The sequence below is a fragment of the Theropithecus gelada genome, chromosome 19, assembly GCF_003255815.1.
Source record: "Theropithecus gelada isolate Dixy chromosome 19, Tgel_1.0, whole genome shotgun sequence".
Classification (NCBI taxonomy): Eukaryota; Metazoa; Chordata; class Mammalia; order Primates; family Cercopithecidae; genus Theropithecus; species Theropithecus gelada.
The window spans coordinates 30,887,403-30,909,649 of NC_037687.1; the positions used below are offsets into that span (position 1 = coordinate 30,887,403).

General features: G+C 51.3%; 2 protein-coding genes across 3 annotated transcripts in view; both read left to right on the top strand.

Annotated features, from left to right (window-relative positions):
* PRKCG (protein kinase C gamma) overlaps nucleotides 1–4,898 on the top strand; it is a 26,110-nt gene extending 21,212 nt beyond the window's left edge. Inside the window, exons 15-19 of the mRNA XM_025368705.1 lie at nucleotides 207–287; nucleotides 1,804–1,911; nucleotides 3,554–3,694; nucleotides 3,945–4,129; nucleotides 4,233–4,898. Coding sequence (XP_025224490.1) covers nucleotides 207–287; nucleotides 1,804–1,911; nucleotides 3,554–3,694; nucleotides 3,945–4,129; nucleotides 4,233–4,377 — 660 coding nt within the window. The 3' untranslated portion in view covers nucleotides 4,378–4,898. The remainder of the gene's footprint in view (nucleotides 1–206; nucleotides 288–1,803; nucleotides 1,912–3,553; nucleotides 3,695–3,944; nucleotides 4,130–4,232) is intronic.
* A 1,812-nt stretch (nucleotides 4,899–6,710) lies between these two features.
* The window catches only part of CACNG7 (calcium voltage-gated channel auxiliary subunit gamma 7), a 29,512-nt gene continuing 13,975 nt past the window's right edge, over nucleotides 6,711–22,247 (top strand). Inside the window, exons 1-4 of one of the 2 annotated variants that reach the window (XM_025368542.1) lie at nucleotides 6,711–6,754; nucleotides 9,803–10,041; nucleotides 11,524–11,610; nucleotides 12,366–12,506. In XM_025368542.1, coding sequence (XP_025224327.1) covers nucleotides 9,846–10,041; nucleotides 11,524–11,610; nucleotides 12,366–12,506 — 424 coding nt within the window. In that variant the 5' untranslated portion in view covers nucleotides 6,711–6,754; nucleotides 9,803–9,845. Of the gene's footprint in view, nucleotides 6,755–9,756; nucleotides 10,042–11,523; nucleotides 11,611–12,365; nucleotides 12,507–22,247 lie in introns of those variants that run through there. The other variant, XM_025368541.1, reaches the window with a different exon arrangement.

Genomic DNA, 22,247 nt, shown 5'->3' on the forward strand with positions numbered 1-22,247 from the left:
CCGCAACCGGGCGGGCAAAAGAGGAAAAATACATAAAAAAAAAAAAAAAAAAAAAAAAAAAAATCATCCGACGAAATAAATATTGAGTGGGAAGAGCTTGTGCTGAAAGCACTTAAAGTGGGTAGCGCTCCCAGGGGTTGAGGCCAGAGGGGTCCTAGGCTTCTTAAAAGAATGCATCGTGATCACCTGCCTTCCACCTCCCCCAGATCATTGCCTACCAGCCCTATGGGAAGTCTGTCGATTGGTGGTCCTTTGGAGTTCTGCTGTATGAGATGTTGGCAGGACAGGTAAGGGAAGGTGGGGAGAAGCTGGCTTGGCTAAAAGAGGCAGAGTGGGGCACCTGGATCTCAGGAGGAGCGGGTTAGAAAGGAGCCTGGAAGGTTGTGCCCGAATAGCGCTGTCCATGGTTCTGAAGTGTTGTCTTACTGTAGACCAGGTTTTTTGTTTTGTTTTGTTTGTACCATGGATTCTTTCTCCCTAGATGCTAAAGTAGCAGTCTGGTTAAGCCTATGGATCCCTTCTCAGAAGAATGTTTTTCAGTGCACAAAATAGAATAATACATACACAGAAAACCAACGTTCAAATCCTCACTTTGCCACTTACTGGCTGTGTGAGCTTAGACAATTACATACATTCTAAATCAGCTTGATTGGATTCCTGGACTGCTGAGTGTACTAAAGCTAAAAAAGATTGGGTGCCACCCTCTTGATCATCTTCTTAGCTGGCTATGGTAGTGGGCACCTATAGTCCCAGTTACTGCGGAGGCTGAGGCAGAAGGGTCACTTGACCCCAAGAATTCGAGGTTACATTAAACTATGAGTATGCCACTGTGTTCCAGCCCAGGTGACAGAGCAAGACCCCATCTCAAAAGAACAAACAAACAAACAAAAAGAAATCAATTATTTTGAAAGATAGTCACCAAAACTTTTAAAATTTAATTGAATCTAACAACCAACTAAATTAAATGTATACAGTTCTCTAAATATTTTAAATTGGAATATGGACATATGTGCAATTTCTTATTAATTCATTAAGTAGTAGGTTCTAATGGTAATAAAGTATAAAGGAGCTCTCACAGTAATTTTGAAGTAGCAATGGCTAATAATTTGAAATATCTGCAACTCTCATGTGATGAGAAAATACCTGTGATTTCTATTGATAATGAAGCCACAAGCACTGCTGCTGCCTGCATTCATAACTGAAGGGAATGCTAAATTTTAGTTAGAAGATAAAAAACATTTGACCGGGCATGGTGGCTCACACCTGTAATCCCAGCTCTTTGGGAGGCTGAAGTGGGCAGATCACTTGAGGTCAGGAGTTTGAGACCAGCCTAGCCAATATGGTGAAACCTAGTCTCTACTTAAAAAAAAAAAAAAAAAAGAAAAGAAAAGGAAAGAAAAAAAATAATGCCTGGTATCATTTTTTTGTAACCTCAGAAGACTGTGAACCACTCATCCAACCAGGAGAATGCTTTTAGAGTGTTTCCTGCAGTTTTTCCTCTCTTCTATTTAACGGACATGTTGTGTAATTAACACCCTGCCGATTTACATAGCAGATAAAAAGAGGCAGAATAGTACAGAGATGCACAGAGCTGAGGCATCTGAGATAGGAAATGAGAGAACCCGAGAAGGAGAGAAATCAAGCTTTGGTGGTTTGGTTCGGTCTTTCCTGAGGGTGTGGTCGGGTGTATATGTGGGGGTGTGATGGGTCAGGTATGTTCACGGTGGGGTGAGGAGGGTGTGGAAGGTTTGGGGAAAGGCAGTTGGGCAAGTCTCTGACTCTCTATCCCCTCCACTTTCATAGCCTCCCTTCGATGGGGAGGACGAAGAGGAGCTGTTTCAGGCCATCATGGAACAAACTGTCACCTACCCCAAGTCGCTTTCCCGGGAAGCCGTGGCCATCTGCAAGGGGGTGAGAGCCCCCTGACTCCCAGCTTCTCCAGGCTCACAATCCACACACCCCATTGCTCTCTCTGTGCCTATTAGAAAAAGGCTCTCATTCCTGAAGTTGCTTTATTTCCATCTGTTGGAAAAGTTGATATAATACACAGGTTTTTGTTAGAACAGTGGTTTCTGGCCCTCTTGCCACCAGGCCTGGAGATGGCCTCTGTCCCATCCTTGTCTGTGACACCCACTCCCCAGCTCCCTGCTTGCAGGAAGTGCTGAAAGTCCAGGGTCTGTCTTTCCGGAACTGGCTGGGTCAGGTAAACCCAGCTTCTGCAGCTTTTCTTCCTGTGGGATCTTGGGTGACTCACCAAAACTTTGTGAGCTTAACTCTCTTCAGGGATTATGGAGTTGACACAGAAGAAAGCATCTGGCCCATAGCAGATTTTCAGCCCATGTCAGCACCTTCTGCGTCTAGCTGCTCTCTCTGTATCTCCCTGACGGTCTCTCTGGTTTCTGCCTCATACCTCCCCTCCATCTGCATACGATGGGGCTCTCTGTGTTTCTTCCTTTTCTCTTTGTCTCCTTCTGTATCTCCATCTACACTTTTGGGCCTTTGTCCAACCCCCCCACCCCACCCCCGTCTCTGTTCCCTCCTGTGTCTGCTCTCATACACTCACTGCATCTCACCGTCCTCTCCTGCTGGCTTTCTGTGCTCCCCTTTCTCTGGGTCTCTGTCCCCATATTTGGTCTTTATTCCTCCCTCTGGGTGTGTGTTTCCTGGGTCTCTATCCTTCTCTCTCTCTGAATCTCTGTCCCCTGGGTCTCCTCTGTCTCCTCCCTTCTCTGGGTTTCTGTCTTCTCACCTGGGGTCTCTGTACCACCCTCTGAATTTCTATTTCCCCCTTTCTCTGAGTCTGCAACCTCTTTTCCCCATTCCTTTCCTCCTCCCCTTGTCTCCTCTCCCCTTCCCTCCCTCCCCCTACCCACTTCCCTCTCTCCTTCACTCTTCCCCTTCCCTCCCTCCCCCTACCCCTCTCTCTCCTCTTCCCTCTCCTCTTCCCTCTCTCCCCCTACCCCCTTTCCCTCTCCCCTTTGCCATCTCCTTCATTCTCTTCCTTTCCCTCTCCCTCTGGGATCCTTCCCATATCTTTCCTCTTTCTTGGGTTCTCTGCCCCTCACAACCTCACACCCTGATTTGTTCTGTTTCTGTGTCCCTGGGTCTCTGGGTATGAATTTCGTCTACTCCTATTGTCATGTATCCTCCCTCTTCCTCTTTCCCTCTCTCTCTCTCTCTGTCTCGCTCTCTCTCGCTCTTGCCTTCTCTATCTCTCTCTTCCTCTCTCTCTCTGTCCCTCTTCCTCTCTTCTCTCTTGTCTCTCTCTGCATCTATCTCTCTGTCTCTCTTTGTCTTGTTCGTCGTCTTCTTCTCTCTCTCTGCCTCTCTCTCTTTCTCTCCCCTTTCTTTTCCCTTCTTCCCTCCCTCTGCCTGTTTCCCCTGGCTGTTCTTATCTCTCTGGGTCTCATGCCTGTGTCTCTCGGTTCCTCCATCTGCTTGTCTCTGTCTATTTCTTCCTCGTTCTCTGGGTCTTCCTGTCCGGGACTCTGTCTGTCTGTCTGTCTGTCTATCTGTCTATCTGTCTATCTGTCTCTCTCTGTGTTTCCCACAGTTCCTGACCAAGCACCCAGGGAAGCGCCTGGGCTCAGGGCCTGATGGGGAACCTACCATCCGTGCACATGGCTTTTTCCGCTGGATTGACTGGGAACGGCTGGAACGATTGGAGATCCCACCTCCTTTCAGACCCCGCCCGGTCAGTCACCCTCCAGGCAACAAAAACTTGGTCCCTAATGGGGTGGGGTTCCCGTGGGTCTCAATATACCTGTATGTGGGGGTGGGGCTCCCTCTGCAGAGCCCTCCCGCCCCCTACAAAAGGAGGTGCAGAGACCGTGAAGCATGCATAGAGATTCTGCACGAGACAGGAGATGAGACCGGGGTACACAGAGGGGCACCCGAGGAACCCTCGGAGCTGCTTAACTTTCCCTCCCCCACGTCTCCCACAGTGTGGCCGCAGCGGCGAGAACTTTGACAAGTTCTTCACGCGGGCGGCGCCAGCGCTGACCCCTCCAGACCGCCTAGTCCTGGCCAGCATCGACCAGGCCGATTTCCAGGGCTTTACCTACGTGAACCCCGACTTCGTGCATCCGGATGCCCGCAGCCCCACCAGCCCAGTGCCTGTGCCCGTCATGTAATCTCACCCGCCGCCACTAGGTGTCTCCAACGCCCCCTCCGCCGTGCTGGCGGCAGCCCCCACTTCACCCCCCACTTCAACACCTCCTGCCCCATTCTAGATCCTGCACCCCAGCATTCCGGCTCTGCCCCCGCGGGTTCGAGACGCCCCTCCCGAGCGTTCCTGGCCTTCTAAACTCCATACAGCCTCTACAGCCGTCCCGCGTTCAAGACTTGAGCGGAGCCCGATATTCTCCCCGACCTTAGCATTCTGGACTCTGCCCCAATCGGGTCCGGAGGCACCACCACACCACTAACCATCCCCAACTCCATGGGGTTCGAGACTCCATCTTGGTAGTTCTATGCCTCCCCCCAGACCCCGCCCCTGGGGAAATAGCCTCACGGGGTTGGCTGTTCCAGACTCAGGTTCCAGAACAACCCTCAGCCTCCGAGGCCCGCCCCCCACCGCCTCCACTCCAGTTCTAGATGAGTGGGAGGCATGCCCCCCTCCTCCAGTACGTCCCGCTGCTGTGCTCTGGGGATTTCTGGGATATATGGAGGATTCTTCCCCCAGCGGCTCCCAATCAGCTTTTGTTCTAGACTTCCCCATCCCGAAGCCATCACTGCTCCCCGCAGCCTGCCTGCCGTGCATGGCTCCTGTCTGGCTCGGACCCACCCCAACCCTCCCCAGTGCCTGCCACTCTCTGGGACTCTCCTCCTCCCCTCCTCTTCCCTTAGCCTCTCCCACCCTGCCACAGCTGCTGGAGAATAAATTTGGGATGCTGATGCTGAAGTGTTTGGATATTTTCTTGTAAGCTTGGAGAATGAAGGGGGTGTGGAGGCGGGACAGTGACTGTCCATAGAAACAAACAGAGACGGAAAGCATGGAGACCTACAAAGTGAGAGGGGAGACACCCACAGCAAGGGAGCAAGCAGAGAAAAGCGCACACACACAGGCAGGAGACCCGGACAGACAGGAAGAGAAAATATCACAGAGGGCACCAACGTCGACAGTGCACAGTGAGAGAGGGGCACGGAGATCACTGGGAGTGCCAGGTGGCGACCCCGGCGCAGAGACCCAGCTCGTCCGTGTTCACCACAGCAGCCACGCAAGCTCACATGCACACCCAGGCTCAGACACTGGGGAGAAGTCCTTCCCAAGAGGGGAGATCACAGTCTCGCCTCCTCTTGAGAGACCTAGAGACCCGATCAGAGGAAGAGACCCCCTCGTCAGAGCAACCAAAACCGGCCAGAACCCGTGAGCCTAGGGATCGGTGACGGAGGCACACGGCAGCCAGACGCGCCTTCTGGGCCTCTTTCCCTTGACCCACTTGCAAGTCTGGGGAGTGCTGGGGACGGTGCAGATGCACTACATTTCCCAGCAGGCCCCGCGGCAGACCCTTCCCCCAAGTGTGGCTCCTCGCTGCCAGGGCTGATGGGAAATGTAGTCTCCGGACAGGGCCAGACCAGCGGAGCGGAGTGCCTTGTCTGTGTGTTTGGAGGGGACTGAGCCCCAAAGCTTCGCAGGCTTCCTTGCGGACCCGGGCACTTCTTCTTCCCTGCAGGCTCCTGGGTTTCTATGCCCCGGTCCAGCTGGATGCTGGGGCTTCCCCTCTCTCCCCCATCACCGCCGCGACACCCCCATCCCGTGCCCGCAGGCCGCAGCCCCCGCTCCGACCCTCGGCGGGCGGCCTGCCCCTTTAAGAGTGGCCCCGCTGACATCACGGCGGGGGGGGGGGGGTGGGCTGGCCCGGCTCCCGGCTCCGCGGCGGCTGCAGGACCCGACTCCGCTCTGCGCCCGCCCGCTGCTGTAGGGACCCCGGCCCGGGACGCCCCCTCCCGCTTCCTGCAGTCGTCCAGACCCCAGGCTCCGCCCCAGGCCTGGCTAGAGCCCCAGTCCTCGTCAGGGGACCCCCAGGATTGTCCCTGCTGTCTCTCCTTCTCAGAGTCTCTCTCTCTCTCTCTCTGTCTCTCTCTCTCCGCCTCTGTCTCTTCTCCAAGCTCAAGGTCTCTGGGTCTCAGCATCTCTCAGCCCCAGGCCTCTGGGCGTCCCCCTGTCTCTTTCTGTCTCTTTCTGGTCTCTGACCTCTCCACTTCCCGGGCCTCAGAATCTCTGCGCCTAGGTGGTGAGGGGTGGTCCTAAACTCTGTCTCTCTCCCTCCTTGTCTCTCTCTGTCTCTGTGTCTCCTTCAGTCTCCAGACCTGAGTCCCTGGACTTCTCGGCCTCAAGGTCTCGGCGTGACTTTCTCTCTCTGCCCTGTCTCTCTTTGTGCCTCTGCCCCTCTCGGGCTCTCTGCCTCTGTTTCTATTCTCTCTCCCTCTCTGCCTCCCCCATCCTCAAGGCCCATCTCCCTCCCTCGCTGCATCCTTCCCCCCTTCCCTCCCCGCCCCTCCCCTCCTCCGCAGTAGCCAATGAGCGGCCGCCGGTTCCTGCTCCCGGCTCCGTCCGCCGAGTGAGGCCGCGGGCGCGGGGGGTGGGGGGTGGGAGGCCGGGAGGGGGCCGGGACGCCGGGCTCCGGGGCGGGGGCGGGGGGCGCGGGCACCGGCGACCCCGGTGGCGGCGGCGGCGGCCGGGGGAAGCCGCGGGGCCGGTCATGCGGCTGCGGGGCCCGCGGCCCGGAGCGTCCGCCCAGCCCTGAGCGAGGTGAGCGCTAGAGGAGGGTCCTGGGAGGAAGAAGGGGCGCCCCTCGAGGTGTCTGCGAGCCGGGTTTGGGGCGACAAAGGACCCGAGGGGCTCCAGGGGTGGTGGGATCCTGGCAGTCGGGACGCCCGAATTCGGGCGGCTATGGGGGATGCAGGGACACCTGGGCCTGGCGATCCCGGAGGACGGGGTCCGAGGGTCCCGGAGTGGGAAACTGCACGCTTCATGTCCGAGTCGCAGCGACCGTGGGCTGGGGAGGGCAGAGGCCGGGTCCTTGAGGAAGGCGGTACGGGGCGAGGGCGGAGGACCCAGGCCGGCCAGAGCAGGGTGTGGGTCTGGGAAGGGGTCCCCAGAAAGGCGGAGTTACGGTCTCCCGAGAGATGGAAGGGAGATGGAGTTTGGGCTTAGGACTTGCAGAATGGGACCCCAGAGATTCAAATGCCTGAATCCGCTAAAGGGTGGGAGAAAGAGGGAGAAGAGGAGGCTCCAGGCCTGGAAGGAGGGTCCCAAAGGAGGAAAGGCTGGAGGAATAAGGAGATCTGGGCGGGCCAGTGAGAGTGAGGAGGAATTGATTGGAGCAAGATTGGGTTTTAAAACGGGGTGCAAGAATGTGAAGGAGAGACGAGGTCCCAGCTGGGAGTCAGAGGGGCGAAAGGGGGAAGCTGAGATCGGCTACCTGGGATGGAGGCAACCAGGGTGGCCGGGGTAATGGTGCCCGTTTCCGGGCCCACAGGGCTGCGAGAGGACCTGGCAGCTCGCGGTCAAGCCCCTGAGCCGCCGGGCGGGGGATGGGAGGAAAAGCTGGCCAGAGCCTTCCCAGACTCTGGATCTCGGAGACCTCCAAGAGGCTGGGGGGGAAGGAGGGGGGATCTGGAGGCTGGGAGTGCGGGGTGGAGCGGGGAGGAGAGAAGGTTGTCTCAGACTCCAGAGTCTTTATTCAGGTGGAGCAGAATTGCAAGGCTAGAAGAATTCTGGTTAGGGAAAGTGGAGTTTTATGTCTTGATTACTTTGTTGGGGAGAGTGTTTAGGGGACTCAACCTTCAGAGTTAAAAATATCCCGGGTATTCAGGCATGTAGCTGTCTCTGGTTGATACAGGCTGAGGGTCCCAAGTAGAGACCCCCAAATCATGGGATTGTGTGGCTTGGGGAAAACTCTTGCAGGGGTCGGGGAGAATCGTGGGTAAGGAATTGCAAGTCCTTGAGCTCTGGGTTGAGGAGCTCCCTCCTTGGAATCTCTAGGTTCCTAAGTGGAATTGGGGAGGCCACCGATATGAACTGGGGAATCTCCTGTTTGGAGTCTAGTGTTATGAAATCGGGGCTCCATGCTGGATGTTGAAGAGGATCTGTGATTGGAAGTCCCAGCATGGGAAACCGAGGTCCAGAACCTCTGGTGGGAAGTGTTAGGGGAGGCGGTTTTGGGACTCCTGCTTGGGATTTTAGAGTTCAGGGCACTGAATCCTAGTTGGAAGGATGAGAGTCCGATGTTTGACTGGGGTGCTCTGATTAGGATGCTGGATTGGTGGTGGTGGTGGTGGTGGTGGTGGTGGGTTCCCAGCTCATTCATGATTTTTTTTTCTTTCTTTTGAGATGGACTTTCACTCTGTCACCCAGGCTGAAGTGCAGTGGCGCGATCTCGGCTCACTGCAACCTCGCCTCCTGGGTTCAAGCTATTCTCCTGCCTCAGCCTCCCAAGTAGCTGGAATTATAGTATAGATGTGAGCCACTGTGCCCAGCTAATTTTTGCATTTTTAGTAAAGACAAGGTTTCACCATGTTGGCCAGGCTGGTCTCGAACTCCTGACCTCAAGTGATCCACCCACCTCAGCCTCCCAAAGTGCTGGAATTACAGGTGTGAGCCACCTCACCCAGCCCCATCTCCTGATTTTGACATTCTGGAATCTCTAATCGAGATTCTGGTTCTATGTCTCTGGGTTCCAATGTTCTGGGACTCAGCAGCCTGTGAAGATGTTCCAGCATTCCAGGTCCAGGGGCCTGCCTAGATGTGGGAGGTTGGAATTACTGTTCTGGCGCTAGGATCTGGGTTGTGAGATGTCATCTCAGATTGGGGTATCAAATGAGGTCAAGGCACAGGATCAGAGTTAGAAGGTCATGAGTCAAGTTCTTGGTGTTAGAATTGGGTGTTAGGCTCAAGATACAAATCCAAGAGGCTAAACTTAAGTGGGAGCCTCTGCTCAAAGTCTTAGGGCAGAGGTCAAGGATGTGAAGCCCCGGTATGGGGTCAGAGATCCTTGGTTAGTGACCCACTTTGGGGATTTCTGGGTGCAGTTCAGAGACAGGGTGCAAGAAAATGTATCAGGGTATCAGATTAGGGCAGGGAGTTAAGACTAGGTGGCCTGGGTTAGAGTTTCTGGCCAGCTCAAGTTGTAGAGCATCCAGGGTTCAAGCCCAATGCCCTGTGCTCTGGGATCTAAGTCCTGGCTCAGAGTTCAGGTTATTGATTCTTGTTGGAGTCTGATGTTCACAACTGGGGGCTTCGATCGGCGCACAGAGACAGGGCTGTGGGATGCCAGGTCCTAGAGGTGAAATCATTGATTGGCCTAATAGTTTCTGACTCGCTGACCCACACTCAAGGTTAGGGACTCTGGTGGCAACTGATTTCTAAGTTAGGGTCTCAGGTCAGCAGGTGAGGTTAGGTTTAGGCAGGGAGACCTGGTTCTGGGGTTCAGAATCTCAAATTAGAATTTCTGCTCAGAGTCACAATATTTGGGACCCAAGTCCAAACATGGTTGGAGCCAAGATTCAATCTCTGGGCCTGGGCTGAAAGTTAGGATCAGAAATCTAATTCTGGGGTTGGGATCTGGATCTGGAGCCAGAGCACAGGCAGCAGGTTTGGGGAGCTCAGTCCTGAGGTTGAGGCTCAACAGTTGGTGTCTCTGGTCAGAGTCTAGGGTTGGGGTCATGGGTCAGGCCACGGAGGTCAGATCTGAGAGAGTTCCATTTGGGAGTCGGTGTCTCTGGCTAGGACCCAGCATCCCGCGTTGCTGCATGGGGTCAAGCACTCTGGTCGGTCCCATGGAGCTCTGCACTGCAGCTTCCCTCTCACAGGCCCCGCAGGGCGCCCCCTGCCTCTGAGGATGAGTCACTGCAGCAGCCGCGCCCTGACCCTGTTGAGCAGCGTGTTTGGTGCGTGTGGCCTGCTCCTGGTGGGTATCGCGGTCAGCACTGACTACTGGCTGTACATGGAAGAGGGCACAGTGCTACCGCAGAACCAGACCACCGAGGTCAAGATGGCCCTGCACGCCGGCCTCTGGAGAGTCTGCTTCTTTGCAGGTACAGCCCTCACCTGTCTTCCACTCAACAGTTTCTGCCTTGCCTGAGGTCTGGGAGTCTCAGCCATAGTCCCATCCATTGGGTTCCAGAAATCCAGAAATGGATCCTGATTCTCTCCCGGAAGTTCAAATTTCTACGTGGAGTCCCAATGACTAGCCCTTTATTCCTGGATCTAGGAGCCCCAGTGCTCCAGGTCCCTAACCCCTAAGGAATTATGGAGTCCTTCCTTAAAGTTTGTAGTCTAGGTTTAGAACTTGTCCACTGCACAATTTCAGTGCTGAATGGGCAAGATTTAAAAAAAAAAAAAAAATGCATGGGACGGGCGCGGTGGCTCACGCCTGTAATCCCAGCACTTTGGGAGGCCAAGGCAGGAATGTCCCTTGAGCTCAGGAGTTTGAGACCAGCCTGGCCAACATGGTGAAACCCCATCTCTACTAAAAATACAAAAATTAGCTGTACGTGGTGGCGCACCTCTGTAATGGCAGTTACTTGGGAGGCTGAGGCAGGAGAATCGCTTGAATCCGGGAGGTGGAGGTTGCAGTGAGCCGAGATCACGCCCCTGCCACTGCACTCCAGCCTAGGTGACAGAGTGAGACTCCATCTCACTCTGCCTAGCTCTGACTGGTGGCGTGCACCTGTAGTTCCAGTTATTCAGGAGGCTGAGGCGGGAGGATTGCTTATGTCCAGGAGTTCGAGGCTGCAGTGAGCTATGATAGTGCTGCTGCACTCTAGCCTGGGTGACAGAGCAAAACCCTGTCTCTAAAAAAAACAAAAAACAAAAAAAGAAACAAACAAAAAAAATATACCTCCCAGGGACCACAAAGACCCATTCATTGTAAGAATCCTGGCTCCCCAGACCTCGTCCCCTTTAGGGACCATGAGTTCTGATCTACAGATGTTTCGTTGTTTAGGACCTAGAATTCCAGCCTTGTCCTCCTCCAATCAGGAATCTCTAGGGCAGCCAGAAAGAGGAGTCCCAGGCCAGACGCAGTGACTCACGCCTGTAATCCCAGCACTTTGGGGGGCCAGGACGGGCAGATCACAAGGTCAGGAGTTTGAGACTAGTCTGGCCAACATAGTGAAACCCCGTCTCTACTAAAAATACAAAAATTAGCTGGGCATATTGGCATGTGCCTGTAGTCCCAGCTACTCAGGAGGCTGAGGCAGGAGAATCACTTGAACCCAGGAGGCAGAGGTTGTGGTGAGCCAAGATTGTGCCACTGCACTCCAGCCTGGGCAACAGAGCGAGACTCCATTTCAAAAAAAAAAAAGAAGAGAAAAGAAAGAGGAATCCCAGACAGACATCCACCCATCCCCTTTCCCAACACCCCTGGAGTAGTACAGCTTGTAACCCTTGGGCTAGGCCTTGCACCCCCAACCTGAGGTCTCCCCTCTATCCATCCTGCCCCCACCCCCACCCCCACAGCCTCTCTAGAGCTTAGGAGCCTCTCATCCAGGCCCGTCTGTTTCTCTTCCCCCCAGGTCGGGAGAAAGGTCGCTGTGTGGCCTCAGAATATTTTCTTGAACCAGAGATCAACTTGGTGACGGAAAACACGGAGAATATTTTGAGTGAGGGGATGTGGGGGTGCCAAGGCACAAGAGAGCAAGATTACAGTCAAGTCCTGGAATCTTGGGAGGGGGCAGGACTAGGGAAATGGTGGGGTCCAAGGGAAGGAGGGGAGGCTGGAAAGAAGGCAGAGTGGGTCAGGCGTGGTGGTTCACACCTGTAATCCTAGCACTTTGGGAGGTTGAGGCGGGTGGATCACCTGAGTTCAGGAGTTCGAGACCAGCCTGGCCAACATGGTGAAACCTTGTCTCTACTAAAAATACAAAAATTAGCTGGGTGTGGTGGCACGCGCCTGTAGTCCCAGCTACTCAGGAGGCTGAGGCAGAAGAATTGCTTGAATCTGGGAGATGGAGCTTGCAGTGAGCCGAGATTTCGCCACTGTACTCCAGTCTGGACGACAGAGTGAGACTCTGTCTAAAAAAAAAAAAAAACAGGAAGAAAGAAAGAAAAGAAAGAAAGAAGGCAAGGCAGAGTGGTTAGGTAAGGAGAAAACGCAAGGTTGAAAGGGTGAGGTCCGGTTGGTGAGGAGCAGTTAATCAGAAAGGGGGCGGAGTTAAGCCCAAGGAGGTGTGGCCTATGTGAGGGGGCGTGGCAGGCTTGTGTCTACGGAGGAAATATCGGGGAAGGGGAGGAGTCAGTGGGGAAAGGGAGGAGCCAAACAAAAATGCAGAGGTGGCGACAGCAGAGGTCAAGGAATGGGGAAGTGACCCACTGGAGATTCCCTCCTCACCCCTGTCTCTCCCCATCCCCTCCCCAGAGACAGTGCGCACGGCCACCCCCTTCCCCATGGTCAGCCTCTTTCTCGTGTTCACGGCCTTCGTCATCAGCAACATCGGCCACATCCGCCCGCAGAGGACCATTCTGGCTTTCGTCTCTGGCATCTTCTTCATACTATCGGGTGAGCCTAAGGACTTGTGGGCTGGGGGACCATTTCCAGTTCCAGGGACCTGTGGTTCCTTTTCCACTTAGCCACTTCTTTGCTGTGTGGCCTGGGAGGAGTTGCAGACCCTCTCTGAGCACCACTTTCCTTCTATGTGCAATGGAAATAGCAGTGCCCATTGCAAAGCGTCCTTTAGAGGACCACATTATAGCGAGGGCTAACTGGGTGCTAATTAGGTACCAGGCTCTGTTCTGATACTCACAACAACCTTGTGAGGTAAATCCTATTAATAGCCCATTTTACAGATATGGAAACAGACACTCAGAGGGATGAAGTCATTTGCTCAGGGCCATACAACTAGTGAGAGGCAGAGCTGGGAGTGAAACTCACGCAATTCGCCTCCGGAGGCTGTATTTTTAACCACTGCTGATAAACTGCAATTAACAGTTTAAAGGACTCCTTATTTTCTGTGCAATATTTTGTTCTAAATTTTTTCAAATAAATGGAAAAGTCCAAAGAATTTTATAGCGAACACCCATGTAGCCACCACTTAGAGTCAAACATTAACAGATCACTAGACTTGCATGATCTTGCGTCTGTCCATCTGTCTATATGTCCAACCATCCATCAATCTACCTTACTGTCTAGATGCATTTCAGAGTAAGTTTCAAGCATCAGTACACTTCACCCTACTTACATCATCATACATGTGATTAGCTAGAGTTCAATATTTGTTTACGGTTATTATTTTTTCTTCTTTTGAGGCACAAGCCTCTTTTGCATATGTGAAATCACACCCATCTCCTAACATCACTACCTAGGAGTTATTATTAGCACTCACTTGATAAAATGGGGGTTCCAATGCCCAGAATTGCAGAGAGTTGCCCAAGATACCAACATAAACTATTTCCAGAGGACTTGAGTGTCCAGAGTTCTAGTAAAGCCTTTTTTCTTTTTTCTTTCTTTCTTTTTTTTTTTGAGACGGAGTTTCGCTCTTGTTGCCCAGGCTGGAGTGCAGTGGCATGATCTCGGCTCACCTCTGCCTCCTGGGTTCAAGCAATTCTCCTGCCTCAGCCTCCCAAGTAGCTGGGATTACAGGCATGCACCACCACACCCGGCTAATTTTCTATTTTTTTTAGTAGAGACGGGGTTTCTTCATGTTGGTCAGGCTGTCTCGAACTCCCGACTGCAGATGATCTGCCCGCCTCGGCCTCCCAAAGTGTTGGGATTACAGGCGTGAGCCACTGTGACTGGCCTTTCTTTCTTTCTTTCTTTTTTATTTGAGACGGAGTCTCCCTCTGTTGCCCAGGCTGGAGCCCAGTGGCGTGATCTCGGTCCATTGCAACCTCCGCCTCCCAGGTTCAAGCGATTCTCCTGTCTCAGCTTCCTAAATAGCTGGGATTACAGGTGTGCGCCACCACGCCCAGCTAATTTTTGTATTTTTAGGAGAGACGGGGTTTTGCCATGTTGCTCAGGCTGGTCTTGAACTCCAGGCCTCAAGTGATCCTCCTGCCTTAGCCTCCCAAAGTGCTGGAATTACAGGCATGAGCCACCATGCCTGGCCTAAAACCTTTTTCTTGAGTGTTAATCTCCTCCAGATTTCAGCTGAGTCCAGTCCAATTCAGCTAAAATCAGCCCAAATCAACTCAGCTCGAGTACATTTAACTCCATCCATCCAACCCAGCTAACCCCAATTCATTCTGGCTCAATTCTTCAGTTCAATTCAAATGAATTCAACATAATTTAGTTAAACTCAAATCAGATCCTTGTAATTCAGTTGATGGTTTATGAACAAACCCCACCGCATATCCTGTCTCCATTCTGTCCCCTGGGGCCAGCACTCAGCTCCCTCTTTTCAGTGGCTGTGCAAATAGTTGAAAAGGGATTCTCCAACTAAGCAACTGAGATCCAAAGTGCCTGATCCAGTATCCCCTCCTCCAGTCTCTGCTCCTCACCCAGCCTCCTCTGGGTTTAACCTCCCCCATGCCTTCAACCTAACCTGAAGAGACCTTTCCCAGGGAAGGCAGGGTGCAACCTCCGTGCAAACTTGAATCACAGCGTGTGGAGCCAGACACTGAGCTAAAATAAGACGTGGAGAATATCACGATCCTAGAGTGTCAGAGCGGAAAGGTCTCATCATTTTTCAAATGGAAAAATAGTGGCCTAGAGAGAAAAAGTGGGGCAAGAGTAGATAGCATGGGGATTTTTATTCAACCCGTCAAAATCATTATAAGGAAAGTCCCATTGTTTGCGGTTCACAGGAACGGAAACAGGGGCTTGAAGAGGCGACATAGCTCGTCAGTGGCAGAACTGGGATTGAAATCTAGGGTATTCTGATTCCTAAATCCATGCTTATACCACCCACTGCACCAGGAACTGACTGCCCAAGGTCACGCTGAGGATCAGTGGTGCAGGCAGGCTGGAAGTCACGTCTCTAGGGTAACAGTAGAGTAATCTGGAAGAGATTGAATCCCACTGCCTGAATTCCTTCCTAGCATTCATTTCACAGGCTATGACCTATGCACTCCACCCTAAGGTATCCAGGCATGTGCTGCCAAGCTTGTGGGCTGTAGTGGCTGAAGGCCACATGTTGTGAACCTAGAAAGAACTGGGTTCAAATCTTGCCTCTACCACTTACTCACGGTTTGAACCAAAGCCTTCTTTTGTGGAGTTATTGAGGGGACAAACCTTGGTAAGTGGTTGGCAAGCTTTTTCTGCTTAGGGCCAGATAGCAAATATTTTAGGCTACGTGAGCCATAGGTTCTCCAATGCAACTATTCAACTCTGCTGGGAGGCAACTTGGCCACTGTAGTGCAAAAGCTGCCAGGTTAAGCAAATGGGAGTGGCTAGGTTCCAGTGACTACTCGTGGACTCTGAAATTTGAGTTCAATGTAATTTTCATGTGCATGAAATATTCTTCTTCTTTTGATTTTTTAAGTCAAATTTTTAAATTTAATTTATTTAAATTTTTGTTTTTTTAAATCAAAAGAAGAATAATAGGTAAAAATCATGCTTAGCCCACAAACCATACAAAAGCAGACAGTGGGCCAGGTCGTCATTTGCCAACCCCCGATTTAGATCATGAGTGTAAAGCATCTGACCCAGCGCCTGACTGTAACAATAAGTGCTCAACACTTGTTGTTTTAAGTAAATAAATAAACATAGTAATAATAGTGGTAGTACTAGCGGTGGTGGTGGTGGTGGTGATAGTGGTAATAGTACTAGTAGTAACAACCAACTTTTTAATTTTTTTTTTTTTTTTTTTTTTGAGACGGAGTCTCGCTCTGTCGCCCAGGCTGGAGTGCAGTGGCCCGATCTCAGCTCACTGCAAGCTCCGCTCCTGGGTTTACGCCATTCTCCTGCCTCAGCCTCCCAAGTAGCTGGGACTACAGGCGCCCGCCACCTCGCTGGGCTAGTTTTTTGTATTTTTTAGTAGAGACGGGATTTCACCATGTTAGCCAGGATGGTCTCGATCTCCTGACCTTGTAATCCGCCACCTCAGCCTCCCAAAGTGCTGGGATTACAGGCGTGAGCCACCGTGCCTGGCCTAACTTTTTAATTTTTATTTTACTTTTTTATTTTTTATTTTTTTGAGATGGAGTTTTGCTCTTGTCGCCCAGGTTGGAGTGCAATGGTGCAATCTCAGCTCATTGCAACCTCTGCATCCCAGGTTCAAGCGATTCTCCTGCCTCAGCCTCCCGAGTGGCTGGGATTACAGGCATGTGCCACCACACCCAGCTAATTTTTTGTGTTTTTAGTAGAGACGGGGTTTCACTGTGTTAGCCAGGATAGTCTCGAACTCCTGACCTCAGGTCGCCCTCGGCCTCCCAAAGTGCTGGAACTGCAGGCGTGAGCCACCGCACCTTGCCCTTATTTTTATTTTTAAATTTTTTTCCCTTCTGGCCAAATTTCAGCTCACAACAACCAACTTTTTGGGGGGTCCAGACAGTTCTAGGGGCTTTATACATATTAAGGTATTTATTTTTATCCACCCTGTAAGGCAGGTGCCATTAACATCCCCATTTTACCATTGGGAAAACAGAAACATGCAGCGGTTACGTTGTTCCATAAGGGAAGCAAGATTCCAACCCAGGCTCCTCACCATGGCATTATGCTGCCCCACTAAGGTTAAAAGCATAAAAAAGGAGGAGATTTAAAATGAGAGGTTAAGGACAGAAATAGTACCAATGCCTTGGGACTTGGAATGGAATAGCCTGGTGTGACTGCCTCCTGTTCCCAATGAGGAAACCAGGGCTCAGAGAGAGAGAGACAGGGATTGCCTCAGGCCTGGTCATTGGTGGAGTTGTCCTCAGGCCTGGTCATTGGTGGAGTTGTCCTCAGGCCTGGTCATTGGTGGAGTTGTCCTCAGGCCTGGTCATTGGTGAAGTTGCCCCAGGTCTGGTCATTGGTGGAGTTGCTCCAGGCTGGTCATTGGTGGAGTTGCCTGAGTCTGGTCATTGGTGCAGTTTCCCCCAGTCTGGTCATTGGTGGAGTTGCCCTAGTCTGATCATTGGTGGAGTTGTCCGAGGTCTGGTCATTGGTGGAGTTGTCTGAGGTCTGGTCATTGGTGGGGTTGTCCCAGGATGGTCATTGGTGGAGTTGTCTGAGGTCTGGTCATTAGTGGAGTTGCCCCCGGTCTGGTCATTGGTGGAGTTGCCCCAGGCTGGTCATTGGTGGAGCTGCCCCGGGCTGGTCATTGGTGGAGCTGCCCTGGGCTGGTCATTGGTGGAGCTGCCCGAGTCTGTTCATTGGTGGAGTTGCCCCAGGCCTGGTCATTGGTGCAGTTGCCCGAGTCTGGTCATTGGTGGAGTTGCCCGAGTCTGGTCATTGGTGGAGTTGCCCGAGTCTGGTCATTGGTGGAGCTGCCCCAGGCCTGGTCATTGGTGGAGCTGCCCCAGGTCTGGTCATTGGTGGAGTTGCCCCAGGTCTGGTCATTGGTGGAGTTGCCCCAGGCTGGTCATTGGTGCAGTTGCCCGAGTCTGATCATTGGTGCAGTTGCCCGAGTTTGGTCATTGGTGGAGTTGCCCCAGGCTGGTCATTGGTGGAGCTGCCCCAGGTCTGGTCATTGGTGGAGTTGCCCGCGTCTGGTCATTGGTGCAGTTGCCCCAGCTCTGGTCATTGGTGGAGCTGGCATTCAATTCTAGAGAAACCAGTGGAAGGACTAGGGCAGGAGGGATAGGGTCACAGCTGGGCATTAAATGTCTCACAGGGACCTGTGCTGGAGATGGACTAGAGGGAAAGAGACTGGAAATGTACAAACTGAGGAGGCTTGTTTAGTGGCCCAGGCCATAGCAGACAAGGTCTGTGCTGGGGCTGGAGATGTGAGGAAAAGGCAATTGGATGGCCATGTGAGAGAGGGATATTGATGGAAGAATCAATAGAATCAGATGACTGACTGGATGTGGTTGGTGGGAGAAGTGGGAGGAAGCTAGACAGGCATTGATTTTTTTCCAGGTCATAAGAGGCATGCGCATGCATGTCCCACATTAGCCCCTGATCATTAAACATGATCTGTGCATATGTTAATTCATTCAGTCTTCAGATATCCTGTATACCAGGCCCTGTCCTTGGCACAGAAGACACAATTAAATCCTCATGTATAACTCAGATGCACTCACTCACAGAACAGCTCTTGACTACCTGTCAGTCAAAGCTTTTCACACTTTTTCTTAAATTCCTTCAATAGATTCCCATCGCACTTAGAATACACCCAAATGCCTCAGTCTGGCCTCCAAGGTCTTCTATGATTTGGCTACCGCTCAGATCTCTGACCTCATCTCCTCAGCCACTAGCACTCTCCGCATTGCTTATAAGTTCAGCCACACTGGCCTCATTCTTCTCCTTGAAAATGCAAATCACAGCCTCACCTCAGGACTTGGTACACTCATTATTCTTCCCTGCTTGGAAGTCCCTTCCCCACCTCCAACTCCATCCGACCCTGATTCTCAGAAGCCTCAAACTTTTTTCTCTTCAGAGTTGCTTTCTCTGACAACAGTACCTAGTATTCCCTTACCCCTGCTGTACTATCACATGCTTTGTTTTATATTTTTACATAGCATTTATTGCTACTGTTGTGATATTTGTTTTCTGTCTTTTTGTACCAGAATGTAATCTTCAAAAGGGCTGAGACAGGCCAGGCATGGTGGCTCACGCCTGTAATCCCAGCACTTTGGGAGGCCAAGGTGGGTGGATCACTTGAGGTCAGGAGTTCGAGACCAGCCTGGCCAACATGATGAAACCCTATCTCTACTAAAAATACAAAAATTGGCTGGGCGTGGTGGTGGGCCCCTGAAGTCCCAGCTACTTGGGAGGCTGAGGCAGGAGAATCACTTGAACCTGGAAGATGAAGGCTGCAGTGAGCGGAAATCATGCTGCTGCACTCTAGTTTGGTCTACAGAGCAAGACTCTGTCTCAGAAAAAAGAAGAGTGAGGGGGATGCTGAGACCTTTGCTTTCCTTTCTTTTCTATTCTTTTCTTTTCTTTTCTTTTCTTTTTTTTGAGACAGAGTCTCGCTTTTTTACCCAGGCTGGAGTACAGTGGCGCGATCTCCTGCCTTAGCCTCCCGTGTAGCTGGGATTACAGGAGCCCGCCGCCACGCCTGGCTAATTTTTGTATATTTAGTAGAGACGGGGTGTCGCTTTGTTGGCCAGGCTGGTCTCGAATTCCTGACCTCAAGTGATCCACCCACCTCAGCCTCCCAAAGTTCTGGGATTACAGGCATGAGCCACTGCGGCCCAGCGGGCTGAGACCTTTTCAAACATGTTCTTGTTTGTATCTTAGAGCCTAGAAGTGTTGTTTGTATGAAGTGCAAACTGAACTATTTCCAGAATGAGTGAGGGCAGAATGGATGAGTGACAGTCCTGGGTATTCTGAGAAAAGGGATGATGTATTAACCTGACATAGTAGGGTGCTGTGGGGAGGGTGAGAGAGACCAGGGAGGGCTTCCAAGAAAAGGTGACAGCTAAGTTGATGCCGAAAGAGTCAGGGGGAAATTTTCAAGTCCAGAAAGAAAGGAGCCTGGTTTGGAGATGGAATTCACAGCATGCGATAAGGCCCTAGAGAGGAGCTAGGACAGGCCAGGCACCGTGGCTCATGCCTGTAATCCCAGAACACTAGGAGGCCGAGGTAGGCAGGTCACCTGAGGTTAGGAGTTCGAGACCAGCCTGGTCAACATGGTGAAATCCTGTCTCTACTAAAAACACAAGAATTAGCCAGGCGTGGTGGCAGGCGCCTGTAATCCCAGCCACTTGGGAGACTGAGACAGGAGAATCGCTTGAACCTGGGAAGCGGAGGTTGCAGTGAGCTGAGATTGCACCATTGCGCTCCAGCCTGGAAAAACAAACGAATACACACACACACACACACACACACACACACACAAGAAAGAAAGAAAGAAAGCAGGCAGCTGAGACAGAGGTCAACGCCAGTGCACCTGTCCATGGTCCTGAAACCCAGTTGCTTTCAAGCCAGGATGGTTCTATTCAGCTTGGAATGTAGGTGACTCTTGCCTACTGTGCTTTAAGAATTACAAAGCAGATGAAGTTGAGGGGGTGGGAAGAGAGTAAGAGAGTTGGATTGCAGAGATAGAAAGGGGGAAGGGAGGGAGAAAAAGAGAAAGGAAAAAGACATTATTTTTGGAGAACCAGGGCTAATGCAAAATGGCCAGAAAGAAAAAGGGATGATAAGAATGACTTATTACAAAGAAAAAAGAAAACAAAATATTTTCCTCAGTGGAAATATTTCTTTCTTTCCCATCAGACCCTGGTCCTGACTCTGCTTATAGAGACTGGTATTTATTTATTTATTTATTTATTTATTGAGGCAGGGGAAATCTGCCTCTTGGTCTGTTGCCCAGGTTGGAGTGCAATGGTGCAATGTTGGCTCACTGCTACCTTCACCTCTTGGGTTCAAGCGATTCTCATGCCTCAGCCTCCCGAGTAGTTGGGATTACAGGTGTGCACCACCACACCTGGCTAATTTTTTTCGTGTTTTTGTAGAGATGGGGTTTCACCATGTTGGCCAGGCTGGTCTTAAACTCCTGACCTCAAGTGATCTGCCCACCTCAGCCTCCCAAAGTGCTGAGATTACAGGCATGAGCCACTGCACCTGGCAGAATGTTTGTTATTTAGAGCAGTAACGTGAAACTTGGGCCTTAAGTCTGGGGTTGGAGTGGACTATGAGGCAGGTGTTGTCAGCAGGAACAAGATCACAGACAGCCTGGAATGACAGGCTCAGTTGTTTCTCCTGTGGACAATGAGGAGCCAAGGAAGAGTTCTGAGCCTGGAGGGATAGAGTCTGCTTTGGGTTTCAGAAAGGGAGATGAAGACTTTGGAACAATGGTACAAACATGCAGAATAAGGCCTGAAGGCCGGGCACGGTGGCTCACTCCTGTAATCCCAGCACTTTGGGAGGCCGAGGTTGGTGGATCACGAAATCAGGGGTTCAAAACCAGCCTGGCCAACATGGTGAAACCCCATCTCTGCTAAAAATACAAAAATTAGCTGGGTGTGGTGGCACATGTGTGTAATCTCAGCTACTCAGGAGGCTGAGGCAGGAGAATCACTTGAACCCAGGAGGCAGAGGTTGCAGTGAGCTGAGATGGCACCATTACACCAACTCCAGACACAGTGAGACTCCATCTCAAAAAAAAAAAAAAAAAAAAAAGAGAGAGAGAGAGAATAAGGCCTGATCTGGGGCAAGGGACTTGGGGAAGCAAAAAGGGGGTTAGATTTATGAGGAATTCAGGAAGTAAAACAGACATAATTTGATTGTCCTTCAGTGACCATCCCTGATGGATGAGAGAGAGAAAGAGGGAGAGAGAGAGAGGAAAAGGGGAATGAAGCTGATTCCCCTACATTTGCGTTAGGCACTGCAGTGAGTGTGATTTCTGGGCTTCCTTCAATCTTCCTTTCCTATAAACCTGCTCATATTTCAAGACCAATCTCGGTGCGTTTTCACCATGTAATGCTTCATGATCACTTTCTTTTTTTTTTTTTGTTTCTATTTTTTGAGGTGGAGTCTCGCTCTGTCACCCAGGCTGGAGTGCAGCAGCATAATCTCAGCTCACTGCAACCTCCACCTCCCAGCTTCAAGCGATTCTCCTGCCTCAGACTCCCGAGTAGCTGGGATTACAGGAGCCCGCCACCACGCCTGGCTAATTTTTGTATTTTTAGTAGAGACAGGGTTTCACCATGTTGGCCAGGCTGGTCTCAAGTGATCCGCCCTCCTTGGCCTCCCAAAGTGCTGGGATTCCAGGCCTGAACCACCACATCTGGCCTATAATCACTCGCTTACTGCGTCTCAACATTGTGGAATACTAGAAGTTGAAAGTGTTATGGAAGTTCAGAGCAAGGAAAAGTTAATTCTTGGAAGGGATAGAGGAATGGTGGGATTTAGAGTGAATGAGCTTTTCTAGTCATTCTAGCTGCATGGCAAGTATATGCATTCATTCAAACAGTATTGACTAGTTGCTGGAGAATAATAAAGAACAAGGTGGACTCGTTTCTAGCATCATGGAGTTCCTAGCATCCAACTGGGGATGGAGGAGATGTCTAATAAAAAAGTAACAAATAGATAACATAATGTTAGATGGTGCTACATGCTACAAAAAAAAAAAAAAAAAAAAAAAAAAAAAAGCAGGTTAGGAGAAGGAGAGTGATGGGGAGGGGTTATTATATTATCCCACCCACCTGAATGTTTTTCTCTCTCTCTCTCTATCTTTCCCTCCTACCTCACCTTTTTTTTTTTTTTTTTTTTTTT